The 16729-nt window shown below is 45.8% G+C and overlaps 1 protein-coding gene across 1 annotated transcript in view; it reads left to right on the forward strand.

The window, feature by feature from the left end:
• The window catches only part of PDE8A (phosphodiesterase 8A), a 172380-nt gene that overhangs the window by 79869 nt on the left and 75782 nt on the right, over nucleotides 1–16729 (forward strand). Inside the window, exons 2-3 of the mRNA XM_040642842.1 lie at nucleotides 9260–9316; nucleotides 11499–11689. Of these exons, the coding sequence (XP_040498776.1) occupies nucleotides 9260–9316; nucleotides 11499–11689 (248 nt within the window). The remainder of the gene's footprint in view (nucleotides 1–9259; nucleotides 9317–11498; nucleotides 11690–16729) is intronic.

Consider the following 16729-nt stretch of genomic DNA (forward strand, 5'->3'; position numbering starts at 1 on the left):
TGTGAAAGACAATATCAAGATCATTAAAAGATAAGCCAGAGACTGGGAGAAAATATTTGCAAAAGATCTGATAAGTGACTGTTGCTCAGAATATACATATTAAAAATAAGAAAACAAGCCTGTTAGAAAATGGGCTAGAGGCGCCAGGGTTGCTCAGTCAGTTGAGCCTCTACCTTCGGCTCAGGTCATGTTCTCAGGGTCCTGGGATCGAGCCCCACGGTGGACTCCCTGCTCAGCGGGGAGTCTGCTTCTCTCTCTCTTCCTGTGCCGCTCCGCCTGCTTATGCTCTCTCCCTCTCTGTCAAATAAATAAATAAATAAAATCTTAAAAAAAGGGCTAAAGACTTCAATGGCTATCTCACCAAAAAAGATCTACAGATGGCAAAGATGTTCCACATCATATGTCATCAAGGAAATGCAAAATAAAACAAGATACCACTACTTATCTATTTAGATGGCCAATATCTGGAGCACTGACAACACATGCTCGTGAGGATGGAACAATAGGAACTCCCCTGAAGTGCAGGGGGAATACAAAACGGTATGACCACTTTGGAAGACATTTTGGTAATTTCTTACAAAACTAAACATACTGTATCAGACAAGCTAGCCATTTCCCTCTTTGGTATTTACCCAAAACAGTTGAAAAACTTGTATCTGCACAAAAACCTACAGAAGGATGTTATAGCAGTTTCATTTATAATTTCCCAAACTTAGAAGCCAAGATGTCCTTTAGTAGGTGAATGGATAAACAGATACAGCCAGACGGTGGAATATTACGCAGCACCAAAGAGAAATGAACTAAGTATTAAGCCATGGAAGATGTGGAGGAACCTTAAATGCATTTACTAAGTGGAAGAAGCCAGTATGAAAAGGCTCCGTACTTGGAGGATTCCAACTATAGGACAGTCTGGAAAAAAGCAAAACTGTGGAGACAATAAAAAGTTAAGTGATTACCAAGGGTGGGAAGAGATGATCAGACAGAACACGGAGGATTTTTAGGGCAGTGAAAATACTCCGTATGATGTTGTAATGATGGATACATAACCTTATACATTTGTTTAAGTCCACAGCGTGTACAGCGCCAAGAGTGAAGCCTAAGGTAAGATATGGATTTGGGATGATTATGATGTGTCTCTGTGGGTTCATCTTTGGTAAAAAGTGTACCGTTCTGGTGAGCGATGATGATTGGGAGGGCTGTCCGTGTATGAGGGCAAGGGGTATAAGGGAAGTCTCTGTACCTGCTTTTTAGTTTTGATATAACCCTTAATCTGCTCTGAAAAAAAATAGTCTTAAAAATGTATTTAGTATGGAGGATGTAAATATACATTTTTCCTGTATAAATACCAGATAACTTCTGGTCTAGATTTTGCCTTAAAACCCTTGGGAAGCAGCGGCCCCGGGAGAATACATCGTGCGAGGAGTTCTCTGGCCTGGGCTGTTGCTGCTACTTGCAGCGAAGGGGGAGCAGTTGTCGTCCAAAGCTTGGGGTCAGGGCTCCAGCCCCCGTCCCTAATCTCTGGCTCCAAGGCCTCATCTGCCTCAGGGCTCCTTCATACTCTCCGTTGGTGGGGTTCATACCTCTGCTGTGTACTTCCCCTTTCTACCCTGGGCTTTCTCCTCTCAAACCCAACTTCAGTTTTCCTTGGGACAGAAGAAACAACTTCTTTCTTGATTTTTCAGAGCTGGTTATTTGAAATTTAGAATTAGACGTAATTAGTAATGAAAGTATTCCAAAAAGAAGCTTTAAAGGAATCAGTGTTATTTATGAAAAACAGTGAAGGTTAGTGGGAATACTTGGGCGGCCCTCGTAAGTCGTTAAGCGTCTGCCTTCGGCTCAGGGCGTGATCCTGGCGTTATGGGATCGAGCCCCACATCAGGCTCCTCCTCTGGGAGCCTGGTCTTCCTCTCCCATTCCCCCTGCCTGTGTTCCCTCTCTCGCTGTCTGTCTCTATCTCTGTCAAATAAATAAATAAAATCTTAAAAAAAAAAAGACTGGCTCATAAGAGATGGTTTCAACAGTAGGACCTCAGGTTGTGGGCTGCTTTCCGAGCTTCTGATGGTTTAACACAGGAAGGGGGTTGGGATGAGCCATTTGACTCTGGCAGACCCTCTCAAATAACAACAGTCAGTCTGGAAACCCACTTTTTGCCAAAACCTATGCGTGGAGCCTCCACATCAGGTAGGACTTTCCTTGTTGCTCTAGAACTAAAGCAGGGGCGTTGTGAACGCTGTGCTGCCCCTTCCACGAGTGATGATGGCTGCACAGTACGGCGCCCTTAACCACAGGCCGGGTGCCCTGCAGAGCAGCGAATCTCGACAATCTGTATTCTCTAGGCCACACTCAGCGAAGTGAGGAAACTTGCCTAAAGACACACAGGTTTTCAGGGGAGAAGGGTCAGAGTTTAAACCCCCATTGATCCAATCTCAGGATTCCTGGTTGTGGGAACTGTGTGGGCGATTCTGGATCATTTATCTATCGTGCGAGTTGTCATTCTTCGTGTAGTCCCTTTTGATATCATTGAGGTTCATTAGCTAACCCGGTGAAGCCTGGGCTGGCGTTCACGGTCAAGATGCTAGCAGCGGGCAGTTGGCAGGCAGGCAGCAGGAGAACCCCCTGAACAAGGCTCCCTGCTGTCCGAGGGTGCCGTGTGTGACCTCAACATGGGCAGTTGCCTGGAATAGACTTATCCCAGAGAGAGGCAGGGTGCTCATTTGTTAGTTTATAGCTAGAAATAGTTCTTTTCAGTATCCAGATCATCTGTACCTGCTGGATTCAGTTCTTTCCTGGAGGGAGCTGAGTAAATGGCACTGAGTTCTCACCCTCTGGCCCCCCTCCCCTGGCAGCCTGCAGACCCTCCTCATTCTGACGGGACAGGACTTCGTGATCAGTTGCCTGTTTTTTCGAGGGGCTGGTGAGAGGGAGGTTCTGGTTCTGTCATGCCTCAGATTGCCGCAGTTGCGATTTGAGGATTCTTAAATTTCAGTGACACATTTAAAGAGAGGCTTAGGGTTGGGTTATCCTGCAATGGTCTATTCTCATTTTTTGTGGATCAATTTTCTTGTCACCTTTAGAGGCAGTCTTCTTTCAGGGTTTCAGGAAAACCTTTATTTGTCCTTTGTACCAAATACATTAATACGATATTTAAGAACTAGGTCCTATTTTTTACAGGTGATATTACAAGGTATCATGAAGTTAATGTTTCTTATTAGCGACTACCTTTGTGCTCTGAAAGAAATAGCTCCTTGGAAAAATATAGTTTTCAAAATACCTTAAAGTGTGTATGTGTAAAAAAATGTGTATTGTGCGTGTGTATAAAGTTGTAGTTTTTATAGCAAAACCTTCTTGGAAAATCTTTTCTGTAGATACCTTAGACTTTATCGGGCATTTGCTCCCAGTCAGACATAGTGTTAAACGTTTTAAATAGTGCATTTAATCCAGACACCATTTTCTGCTCGACACTATGGGTTTGAGGGGGAAAAGGACCTGAACAGTTTCACCCAAGCATGTGACTTTATTTTGGCATTCAGTTGGGAAAACATATAACAGTCTCCTTATAAATATGTGTTGTTTGAATTGACTGAAGGGACAATTAGGAGAAGGTAAGGAGAGAAAAAAGAGATGTGGACATTGGGAATGGATGTGGAATTTGGCCTGCTCAGAGAAGGACCTGGGTGAGCCGTTAGGAGCTTTGCCTCGGGGTAGATCTTGGTGCCATCTTGTGGGTGGATCTGGAAAGAGCCAAGCAGACCCACACCAGCTTCTACAAGGATGCCTTGCAGAACCCCACATTTCCATACAACACGTAAATAAAACTGTAAGTCAGATATCAGAACTCTGGTGTAGGAACCAGTAGATTTGATTATGTCCTGTCCAGCAGCAAGTCCTGATCACCCTGGGTCCAAAATGCCCCAAAGCCATCCGCTCGTCTCCATGGCAACTGCTGGGCCACAGGGCTATCCTCTCTCACTTGGACTGCTATGGAAGCTTCCTCACTGGTCTCCTTGCCTCTCCTGTCACTGTCCCACTGTCCATTCCCCAGCGGGGATCCATTTAAAATATAAAGGGAATCTATTTAAAGGGATCAATTAAAAAAGTAAAAATTAGATCCTATCACTTTCTTGTGTAAAACTCTTCAGTGGCTTTGATGAAATTTTAGGATAAAACTCAGGTTTCTTGTCCTGGCTTAGAAGGCTCTCCATCTTACAGCCCCTGTCTAACCATGACCTCATCTCCTGCCCTCTCCCCCTTCCTTTCCTCGAATGCTCCCCATTCCTATCATGGGTCCCATGCAACCCTGTTCCCTCTGCCTGGGGCTCCTTCTTCCATTCCTTGCATGGCTGCCTTCTTCCCATTCAGATCTCATCTCAACATTGCTGCCTCAGAGAGGCCTTCCTGGACGCTGATTTAAAATAGCACCCCAGTTAGTCTCCATCACATCTCCCCCTGTTAGGTAGAGATGCTGTCTTGTTCTCTATTGGGTGTCGAATGCCTAGGAAACCAGTTAGCATACCATGGGTGCCCAACAAAGATTTGTCAATGCTGTTTTCCAGGTTCTCGGTCTTATTTCCACTAAATATAGGTTAGGGTCAGGTGATTTTAGGCCTTTCCCAGTGGAGCATAAAAAGACCACAGGAATTCAGTCCTGCTGAATTGGGTCTTATTCTCATCATTGTCCTTTACCAACTGTTTAACCACACTGCTCTGAGCTTCAGTTTCTTCATCAATAAACTGGAGTTAATGAGTTTACCTTATTCATAGGGGAAGAACTAAATTGGATTTACATATGATTGGAAGCAGAGTACTTAGCACATAATAGGCACCTCGTCTATTAAAACTACATTATGTTGTCATTGTGTTCATTTTCCCCTCCTGCACCTCGAGAACGGGGTTAGGCACTTCTCTGCACTCCTAGTACTTAGCTCTGTGCTTGGCTTAAAGGATAGAGTAGTAAGTGGTCCACAGATGTCTGGATTAATTTTGACTCTTCCCACCCAGGAACTAATGTCTCCTGACTTGTCTAAGCTGTGTCCCTTTGACCAAGTTACCACTCTGTCTGGAGAGAAAGATAAGAAGGATGTACAGGGAAAACCTGGAGGGATAGTAGGGCTTAGGACAAAATCTGATTTATGACTTTGCTATAGTTCCTAGGTTTGTATTCAATTATTGTAAATGGATCCCAGCATAACTTTGTTTCTAATAAAGGGGATGTAGGAAAAAGAATAGATCACATGATTCTTTTGTGGTTCCTAGAGCTTAGGCTTTCGTAAGAGTCCTTCCTTCCTTTATGTTCCTTCATGAAATAAAGTATATATAAAAACATTCCGGAAGCTGGAAGTGCTGTATCACAAATACACGTGTATGTAGAAACTAGTGCGTGTGATTTCTGGTTAAACGAATGATTCAATAGCTGTTGAGTAAACATTAATTCAGAAGTATTTCTTAAATGCCCACCGTGTGCCAGGGACTGTTGTGGATGTTGGAAAGACAACAGTGAACAAAGCAGATAAATCCCTGTCTTCATAGAACTTACATTCTTAGTGGGAGAGACAGACAATAAAGATAAATAGTAAAATACAGAGTTTCGCAAATGATGACTGAGAGGCTACAGAGAAAAAAACAAAGCAGGCAAGGGATAGGGTTGGCTTGGGGGAACAGAAATTTTAGGCAGATTAGGATTCTGTATCTCTTTTCTCTCCCACCCCCACCCATGATCAAGACTCATTACCCTGGTTTGGCCTTCTAGTGTCACTTGTGTTAGGTTGATTCGGCAAACAACAGAAATCTGATATGTGGTTTCTCCAAGTTTCAATAATAATTTATTTCATGTTTCTGTCAGCCATATTTACAAATATTACTTTACTAAAATACAAGGAGACTTTTTACAATCTCTCTTTAACAGTAAGTATTAATAAATACATATCTACAAATCCAGAAGACTAAACTCATCAACTTGTGTAATTACCAATATTCATGAACACAGTGTTGTTTCTGTATTGTCAAAAGATAGCAGTTGCTTTTGAAGCTGAAAGATTAAATCAAAGCTGTGATATTAAACTTAGCTTGAAGGGGACTATTCTCTTTAAATATTAATGTGCTTAACAAATTACTAAGAGGGCCGTGACCTTGAAGCATTAGGTCAGTTTGATTCTGATTTTCATACACAAAGAAAGGAAGAATGCAAGAATTCTATAGTTCTGATCCCCTTTTCCAGAGCAGTTGGGAAGTTGTTTACTCTTTGAGGGCCCACTGCTGACGTCCGCTCACTGAGTAATGTCATCAGATTTCCTGGTGGTGGTTATTTTGGGGGGGCAGTGGTAAGTAGTTGTCCGGCTCTGTTGGGACACTGTTCGACAGAGGTCCTGAGAGCCGGATATACCCCGTAGACAGGATGTAGGGTTAAAATGCAGTCTAGTTAAGTAAATAAAGTAAGTGTTTGGTGGTAAAATAGAACTGCTGAAACATTAATGTTTTAAAATAATAACGTTAAGATTATACTGAGGCAAAATTAATAATTTTTAAAAAAAATCTATGGCTGCTTTTATTTCTTAAAATTAATGCAGTGGTGAGTTATTTTTGTAAGTTGAGATCAAAAGTTATACTGTCCTTTGTGAAAGTTACCCACTTTTGGTGTGGGATGTGTGCTCAGAGTTGTTTTCCTGGGAGGGGTAAAGCTTTGTCCTGAGCCATTCATACTTTTATCTTGTCCCTCAGTTTGTAATCAACACTATATATACATATATGTGTGTGTGCGCACACGTGCACGCGTGTGTGTATACACACGTATGTGTTTTTTTAAACATGCTAGTCTTTATCATTTTTAAATTTTATTAATTATTACATTTAACTTTATTTTTTTCCTTTTGTTTTCCTTAAGTTTGTACTGTTGACTTTCTCAAACTTAATGACTTGAAAGCTTGGTAAATGTACTTAATTCTTGTTCGGTGACAAAAGGATTTAAGGCTACGGGTCTTGCCTCTGAGTAAAATTTAGCAGTATCCCGTAAGTTTCATTACATGATACTCTCATTTTTATTACTTTCCAGGTAATCTGTAGGTATAGTTTGCATTTCCCTCTCTGACCCAGCAATTACAAGTTAATATTTAAAAAATATTTAGGGCAGTGGTGTTTGTTGATTTTGTGATTTTGCTTAAGCTCATGTTTTTAATTTCTGGTTTGATGGCATTATGGTTGAAGAATAAAAATGATACCATTTTTACTTTTAGCAATGTGTTTTAAGGTTTTCTCTGTGACCTAGTATATGTTTTTTATGCAGTTATAAATATTTCTTTTTCTCCCTTGAGACTTTTTTATCTACTGACCCTTCAGAGCCGGTTTCATAAGTATCCTCTGTCAGAGGCTACCGCTCCGCGCTCGTGTGAGGGACGCAGGTACTCCTCGCTGTGCCTTACCTTGGGCCGTAGCAGTGGGCTTCCTGCTCAGGACTCTTCTGCTTTCTTCTGTGGAACTGTCTCCCCTGCTATAGAAAATGAGCGAAATGATTTTCCTTCTCTTTCTTTCCCCTGTCATTTTCTTCCTTCTCTTTTTCCTGAGTAGGTCCCCTGCATTCTCCAAGCAGTTGGTCTGGATCCTTCCTTGTGTTTTCTTTCATTCATTCTGTTAAACTTCGTAAAAACTGACAGAAAACTCTTTGTTCAGATTGGTCTCTCTCAGTGCCTCTTGTTTTCCTTCTGAGTGCGCCGTGAGCGTATGATTGTCTAGACCAGCCCTCTCGTTGGAGGCCCTCCTGGCCTCCTTGGATCGTCTCCAGACTGCTGGCTTTGGCATCACCCGCACCCTCGCTACGAGGCTGGCCTGCAGCTACACAGCGCAGGGGTGGATGGTGCTGGGGGAGGTCTGTTCTCCTCAGCCTCCCACCCTGTCACAGAGTCCTCCTCAGTCTTAGGTCTGGAATAGTAGCGGCCCTCATTCTTATGCCTTCCGAGAGATGAAATCATTACAGAGCAGATCAGAAACTAAGCTGGTGTCCCGTAGTTGGTAGACTTCGGCTTCTAGCAGTGAGAAATAAACTGGACTCCCCCATCACTGAGCACGCTTTGTTCCGTGCGTTTACTGTGGGATAGACCGCTGCTTGAGGGGAGACGCGGGAGGTGGGCAGTCAGGTAGGAAATATCTTGTGGGAAAGCTTATAGATCTAGGTCTTCTGCTGCAGATTTTTTTTGCCATGGAATCATACCACCACCCAGAGGCCTGGGCATCCCTTCAGTACATACAGCCTTTCTGGGAAAATGGCAGAAACATGCCGCCTCCTCTGGGTAGCAGCTCAGTGCCAGCATCCATCACTCAGGGCTGTGTTTCAGCCCATATTCTTCCTCCCTTGGGCTCCTGTATGCAGTGCACAGATGGCCCAAACCTTCCAGTGGCCCTGGGTTTGCAGTGAAGTCCCAGTTGCCACTTGCTGACTCTGTGGCCTTAAACAAGGTACCTGGAACCTCAGTTTTCCAACCGTCAACCTCGCTGTGTTGCTCCAGAGATTGAACAAGATAACGTGTGTTCAGCAATTAGCATAATGCCCAGTATACGCTAAGCCCCTCCATTGGTGCTATGATTATTATTACTCATTGGCATTTGGTTATGACATTGTATTTATCTGTGTCATTTAGTGCTAAGTTCTCAAATAGATAAGCAATTACTGGTAAACACTGTGCTCCTCTGTAAAATGAAAGTGTTAACACTTCTTAACGGGGTTTCTTTGGCTCTCATGTTGCATGATTCTAACTGGGAGATTTCATTATGCACGTGCCATTCTTGATGTAAGATTTCATTGTCCATCAGGAGAAAGAAGGAATCAATGTTCATTCAGTGTCTAATTTTCGGGGGCCCTTTATATTGTAAACTCATTTGATCTTTGTAACAAATGAGAAAATTAAGCCTGAGGAAGGTTGAGTAAGTCACTTAAAGTCACACACAGCTGGGAAAAGCAGAGCTAGGGTCAGATTCATTTTATTTCTCCCTCCCTGCTCTGTACCTTTTCGGAGGGTTATAAGGAGATCCCTGGGATTCTATGTAATAAACATTTAATTTATGTAATTTTTCTCTGGAGCAAAAATCTCACTTTTATCTGTGGCACTGATTAGAGAGAGAAATTTTGAAGTGAGCTTATCTTAAAAAATTTTTTTTAATTCGTTTTTTTTTTTTTAATGATTTTTTATTATATTATGTTAGTCACCATACAGTACATCCCCGGTTTCCGATGTAATTAAAAAACATTTTTTTTAAGCATACCTTTTTCTTACAGGTAGCAGTAGCTGATGTGCAGTTTGGCCCCATGAGATTTCATCCAGATCAACTCCAGGTAATAATAAACCATGCTGTAATTTTTACATATTGATTTTCTTTAAAGAGGGGGAGAGAGAGGGCCTAACAGTGAAAACAGTTTTCTATTTTAGATAATAGTACTGGATCAATGTTAGATTCCTGAAGCTGATAATAGTACTCTAGTTATACAAGAGAATGTACTTTTCTTGGACACACACGTATGCACCCTACTTTGAAAGGTTCAGAGTTAAAGAAAAGAACGTGCATAATCATGGGGAGGGGGAGAGCAGAGGAGGCAAAAATCTTAACAATCGATGAAAATGGAAGAAGGGTCCACTAGCGTTCATCGCACTTACGGCTTTTCTGTAGGTTTGAAATTTTCCAGAATAAAAAAGCAAAACAATGGTCTTTTCTGTGTTGCTGAATGAGCCCTATCAGAAAATATTTAAATGATCAGATCCCAAATATTGGGCAACATAAGCTATTGAAATTGAGCTCTGAAGTTTTTTGATGCTTCCTGCACACAAACCATGTCTCCTGTGAGGACTGGCAGAAGTGCGCGCTCTTAGTTCTTTGCATTTGTGGTGGTTGTGCACTTGGGTGAACTTAGAGGAGCGAAGCCTTGGGCGACAGGGTCTCCGTCAGCTTTGCAGTCTTTCTCACAGGCTGCCCGCCTCCACCTGACCACCGTTCCCCTCATGACTCCATCTGGGTCTGAAGGGATGGAACGGTGAGCTGCTGACCCAGACCTGGCCGGGGGGCCCGGCTGGAGAGGGCAGAGGCAGCAGATGCAGGCCTCACCTGATGCGGGCCAGGCAGAGGGACAGCGAGACGTCCTCCTGGGCAGAGGCACAGGGGCCACCCCTTGGGCCTAGTGCTGTGCCTGTGTTGCTGAACTGATAATTTGTCATTTGCTATCCATCAGAACTTTATTAATTGATTTTTATTGAAATGCAGTGGGTACCCACAGTATTCTCTTGGTTTCAGGTGTGCAACAGTCATTCAACGTTTATATCCATTAGGAAGTGACCATCACTATAACTGTAGCTATCATGTGTCACCATATAGTGTTGTTATGTATTGTTAACTATGTTCCCCGTGCCATACATTGTATCCCTGGGTCGTATATATTTTATGACTTGAAGTTTACCCTATTTATTTATTTGAGAGCAGGGAGGAGGGGGTTGGAGGGAGGGCATGGGGGAGGGAGAGAGAGAATCTTAAGCAGGCTCCAGGCCCATTGCTGGGCATGGAGCCCAACGCGGGGCTCGATCTCACAACCTGGAGATCATGCCAACTGAGCTACCCAGGCGCCCCTGGAAGTTTACCTTTTAATCCCTTTCCCCTAACACAAATAAATGATTTAACTTACATGTGGAATCTAAAAAAACAAACCACCACTAACAACAAAAAGCAGAAGCAGACTTGAGAACAATCTGGTGGTTTCCAGAGGGAGGGAGGTTGAGGGATTACCTAGCCAGTTATGAGGTATTTTATTTTGGTCTAGTTGAAATCTCTCATCGAAGTAATTTTTTTTTTTAACTTGGAGGAATTACATAAAATCTTGAGTCAAAACGTTTAAATACATTATTTCAAGTTTTAAGTATTCGGGGTGTCTGGGTGGCTCAGTTGGTTAAGCGTCTGCCTTTGGCTCAGGTCATGATCCCGGATCCTGGGATCGAGTCCCTGCATCGGGCTCCCTGCTCAGCGAGGAGTCTGCTTCTCCCTCTCCCACTGCCTCTACCCCCCACTCGTGCTCCCACTCTATCTCTCTCTCTCAAATAAATAAATAAAATCTTTTAAAAAAACAAAGTGTTAAGTATTCTAAAAGTTTGACAAATAGTTTTAGTTTTTGCAATCTAACAACTTGTCTAGTTAACTTGCTGTTAAATAAGTATTTGTGTCGTAATTGAAATCGTTTCAAGGTGAAATGCTTAATCAAGCTTTTGTTGAGTTCTGCCAGTGGGCTTATTAGCAAAAGAATAGGTATATGACCCATGCACTTGGACTACCAGACAAGAGCAGTAAAATAGCACTAATTTCGGGGAGCTGAGTGATAATGTCCTGAGTTATGTGTGGGAGGATTTCTATCAACAGATTGTTATGTTCACATCTGTGTACTTGCCTTGAAAACACTTAGGAGTTTTCTGTGGCATGTTAAGAAATGACCATTCTAACAACTCTTTTTTTAAAAAAGTGTTCACACTTTTTTGATTCAGGTACTTTTAGTGTTTACCAAAGAAGATAACCAGTGTAATGGATTCTGCAGGGCGTGTGAAAAAGCAGGGTTTAAGTGCACAGTTACCAAGGAGGCTCAGGCTGTTCTTGCCTGTTTCCTGGACAAACATCATGACATCATCATCATTGACCACAGAAACCCCCGGCAGCTGGACGCGGAGGCGCTGTGCAGGTGAGCCTGGGACACGGGCCTAAGTGCCCCACTGGCGTGTGTGACAGTAAGAACAGCCCAGAAATACACCAAGTTAAATTCACTGTCTTCTAAGTTGCCTTCCATGCATGTAAAATAAGTAAGATATTAGGACATCATTATTTCTAGGACTGATCTTCTTCCTCTGTTTTGTTTTACTTTGCTTTGCTTAAAACAGTATAAAAAATATGAATGAAAACCATTAAGGGTTAAAATGAAACCCAGTCTGTAACTAACTACAACCGTCACCTGCTGTAACCATCCTGTTACAGTGACAGAAGCTAATAAAATTTTCCAGATGTTTTTAAAGTTATAAAAAATTGAAAATTGTCTACTAATGTTAGGCGAACGGGCCTTGTTTGTAGTACTTGCAGAATATCAAAGCATGTGAACAGGGTTGCTTAATAGGAGGTTTTAGAGAAGCATGGATTGTCATGTGTGCCTGTCCTCTACTAAGTTCCCACCCCGCACATCCAGCCTCTGGTGGGGGTGGGGGTGGGGTTCCCAAGGGAAACTCTGAGCTGCAGAGCCCAACTTAATCCCGTTTCCCAGATTTCCAGCGTTCGAGGGCAGGAACGGTCTTTCCTGGATGGAGCATCTCCTCGCTGCTCTCGGCGGCTCCTCACAGTGTGGTTTCGGATTCCAGCCCTGTCGGGGCTGCTTCCTCTGAGGGTCCTCTTCCAGGCAGTAGCCCTTGTAAGCGGGGCTCCAGAACTGAAACTCTCACCCCAGGTTTGGCTGGCCCAGGGAAGAGTAAGCCGAATAGCCATCTTCCCTGTGCTGTCCGGGGAGCAGATGCTTACAAATGCAGCCCCCAAGCATGTGCCTTTCCTGAGGGCTGTGTCGCTGCCCTGGCCAAGAATCTCCGGTTTTTCTGGCTAGCTGTGTTCTACCACATCATTTCCATCTTGTTGGATGGGGGGTGTGTGTGTTGTGTGTGTGGGGGGGGTTGTTCTTGTGTGTAGTTAGTGAGTTTTCTAGAGGCAAGAGTAGGCCCTGATTTAGTTCCCTAAGTCACTTTCATCTCGATTCTGGCTGTGCCTGGTTTACCTCCCTTGAGATCATCCCTTCAAGGGAACCTGCCCACTGTGGAGTATTCCTCCAAGGAGGCATTCCAGGCTGTCCCTCCTGAACTTGTTCACGTGCTCTTTGTCCCTTTTCTGACTTAGACAGCTCATGAGACCTTAGCTCTGGCAGAGCTCTGTCCTTTCCTTCCTCTTCCTTTTGGGATACCTAATCAGCACCACCTGTGAAGGGTTTGTCCGTCAGTTGCTGACTTATCTAAATGACTAGCATTCATCTGTATCTCTACTGGGAGCATTTGGAGCTCCTTACACTCCTTATCAGATGCCTTTCTGAAGGCCAGATATTCTGTGTCTGTGATATTTCCCATGTCCACTGGTGGAGGAACCCTACTTTGCAGGTCTTCTCAGTCGTGAGCACTGTCTTTGGTACTAGAGCTGCATAGGTAAGTAAGACATGGTTCTTGCCTCTGAAGAGCTACTGTTCTAGTTGGCAGGGCAAGTGAGTGATGTCAGTACAAGCTCCCAAGTGCCCATGAGGAGGAGCATGCAAAGTGCTGCAGCTGCCTGTGTCGGGGAGAGCTGCACAGAGGACATTTGGGGTGAGTCCTAAAGGATGAGTAGGTGTTTTGAAAGGAAGGAAGGAAGAAGGAAAAGAAGGAAAAACATTCCAGGTGGGGGAAGCAGCGTGTAGGAACAAGCAGGTATACAGGCCTTCCCTGCTCGGTGTGGACGCCCGCCGGGCTGGGCAGGCCCGGGACGTGGCTCTGGCGAAGGCTGGAGGAGCAGACCGTATCTGAGGGCCTCACGTGCGGAGCCAGAGGCTTGGACTTCACCCTGGCGGCAGCTGAGACACTGACGTGGTCTGGGCAGGGCCGTGTGCGGAGCAGGCGGGAGGTGAGCGGCTGCCCGCCGGAGAGCAGAGTGGAAGGGCAGAGGAGCGGGGCGAGTCAGTCAGTGTGAGGCTGTAGGACGCCGTCTTGTGCTGATTACAGGCCGCCTCCCCGCTTCCTGTCAAGAAACCCGAGAAGCTAACAGACGAAAGCTGACCGCAGCAATTAAGAGGCCAGAGGTAAGCTGATAGTGGTGTCAGAAGCCGGGCGAGCAGAAGGCCGGGATCCCCCTGCGTCTCTTGTACCGTCGGGCCTGTGGAAGAAGCCTGCTCCTGAAACGTCCTCCGCATACGTCCGTCTCTGAAGCTGACGTACCAAGCGAACCTGAAGGAAGGAGACGGGAAGAGGCTCTGCGTCACGGCCGCTGTCGTGCTGAGCCGGGGACGCTGGAATTGTGCTGACCAGAGACACTGACGGCTCTGCCTTAGCTGAGCGCCAGAGCCCCGCCCGCGGCCCCCCAGTCCCTGCGGCGTCTTCGTTCTTCGCTCTCTGTGTCCACTGGGGTCTCCAAGACAGAGCAGAGGGAGACAGACAGAGACCTGGGGTCTTACCAGTCGTGAGGAGGGGCAAAGGCCTGAGGAGCGTGAGCACAGCCCTTCGCGTGTTGCAGTTTCAGGACAGCGGCCTGCGTCGGGTGTCGGGTGTGGCTAGAGAGCGGGAGAGGGCCAGCCGCAGTCCACTCTGCAGCTCACCTCTGCCTCTGGCCGCGCTCCCTGCGCAGGAACTCGCGTCTGCTCGCTTGCTCTGCGGGCCCAGGCCGAAGAGGAGGAGGGCGGCTCATGCCAAGGGCCTAGCAGAGGCGAGCGAAGAGGCATCTGTGACGCTGTCTGCTGTAGGCTCCCGACGGGGTTGATCTCACTTCCCTTTAAGGATGAAGAACAGGATAAAGAAGGGGGCCTGTAAAAAGCTGCCAGATAATGGAGGGGAAAGAATAGCCTTAAAGACTAAGAAAATGATTCACTGCAAGAAACCGAAGAACCTTTTAGACCAATGCCTAGGGTACTCAGAAGAAATGAAGAACTTCCTTTGTGCGCCAGGAGCAGGGCTGTCATGAAAGGGAAGACTTGGTGAAAGGAGGCGGAGGAAATAAAGCCCTGCACAGGAACCCAGGGGGCGCCAGCAGAATTAGATCTGGGGTGAACGCAGGAGCAAGACTCAACTCGGAGTGCTGGACGCTGTTGACTGGATTCACCTCGGTCCACAGCTCCTTTTTACCATTGTAAATTCCATTCTTTTCCGGTTTAAACTCATTCCACGCAGCGGAGGAACAGTGGCAAAGTACAAGTAATGGAGTTGTTGTAAGATTTGACTCATTGAAGGGCTTCATGGGCCTTGCAGTAAAGCCTCCCTCCCTGGCCTTTCTTCCAGCGTTGTGTTGAGACCATCATCAGATTTATCTGTAGTTGCCAGCGTATCTGGAGAATGGTAGTTGCCCCCCCCCCCATGCACTTCTATTCCTTCCTAATAATAGAATTTCTAGCATTTGGCTGGGCCTCTGGCCACCTAGAAAATGCACGCATTCCCCAGCTTTCCTTGCAGCCGGCCAGTGGGAATGTCCTGTGCATCTTCCAGGAAGTATCCTGCTGTCTAGAATGTGGGTGTTGTGGCTAGAGCACAAGAAACCATGTGGAGGCAAGAACAGGAAACCTGGAAGGAGCCAGGCTGCTGATTCTGCGAGCATGCCGTCGCAGCCTTGGACCAGCTGCCTCTGCGCATCTTTTATGTGGGAGAAGAATCTTGCTTTAGTCACTAGTGTGTGGAGTTTTCTCTTACGCGTAACCCAGCGAAGTCCTGGTGCTAACCGGCTAGTGTGGTTGTGAGAGCTTCCCAGTATGTTCACACGGTCTTTCAGAATCTCAGGCTGTAGATTCGTGCCCTCTCTTTTCTCTGACTTCTCGAAACGTGCCTTCCTAACGTCTGGGTGTACATTTTGATGATGCCAAGTCATTTCTTTCTTCATTTTCCTGAATTCTAAAGTAAAGGGTGTTGTTTTTTTTTCCAACCCAGTTTCCTTATATTTCTGTTTTCTAGTCCATTCCTCCTCCTCATGGACCAGAAAGAGCCGGGAGTACACCTCTGCCTTTTCATACAGTGTTAGCCCTCCTTTGCAGGTGTCAGCTTGCTTCCAGGTGAACGTGACCCTTCTGCTTTGTCCTTAGCCGAGTGCCCACCCGCATTCCTGTGTCCCAAGTACGTCATCCAAAAACTGCTTCCTGAGGGTACCTGCACGGTTACCTCCTCGCTATTTATACCACTCAGATCTCTGTTTTTCTTCGAAAAGGATGAGGGCTGGTTTGAGATAGCTGACTACATACTTAAGGTTGCCTTTTCTTTCTTGAAATCTTTGTGATACAGCAGAAATAGGAACACAAGAATAAGTATGGTGCCCTCAGAAGTCACGGAGATACCATTTGTGGGTGCCTGTGTCTCCCTGGGTAAGATTCGTGCTAGGCCCAGTAGCAGCCCACAGTTTTGAGAAGTGAGCTGGCCTTGTCCGTGTGAGTGTCCACTGTGCCAGTCACCCTTCCACGCTTAAACGGCCCTTCCCGTGGCCCCCGCTCCAGGAAGGTGAGTGTGGCTGTTCTCCAGGCAGGGAGGCCCTGGTGGAATCAGGGACTGGCACCTGGTCGGCAGACCCGCAGTGACCTGTCGGGAGGCTCTTCCAGTACAGCTGCCATGCAGCACCCTTGAGGTTGGCTTCCTCTGGATGGACAGGCAGATGGGAGCTGGGGGAATGGAGCGGACACTGGGAAAAGCAGAAACACTGAGAGAGAGGTGTGAGCCGTGCGGCCTGCGAGAGCGCCTGGCTCGTGCCTAGAGCCTCACGTCCATCTCTGAGCCGTTTCTGTGCCCCACATCCAGTCTGCAACTGTCATTAGACTCAGCCTTGAGAAAATGAAGCCCCAGTGCCGTGAGGCAGGGCTGCACAAGGGGGACACAGCCACGCCGTTCGTTTAGACATTGTCTGTAGCTGCTTTCACGCTACAGTGGCAGAGTGGAGTGGTTGTGACAGAGTCTGCCTGGCTCACAAAGCCTAAAACACTTGCCATCTGGCCCTTCACAGAAAAAGTTTGCCAAACTGAGGTATCCGTTGTGTATTCTGAATT

The sequence above is a fragment of the Ursus maritimus genome, unplaced genomic scaffold, assembly GCF_017311325.1.
Source record: "Ursus maritimus isolate PB19 unplaced genomic scaffold, ASM1731132v1 scaffold_27, whole genome shotgun sequence".
Classification (NCBI taxonomy): Eukaryota; Metazoa; Chordata; class Mammalia; order Carnivora; family Ursidae; genus Ursus; species Ursus maritimus.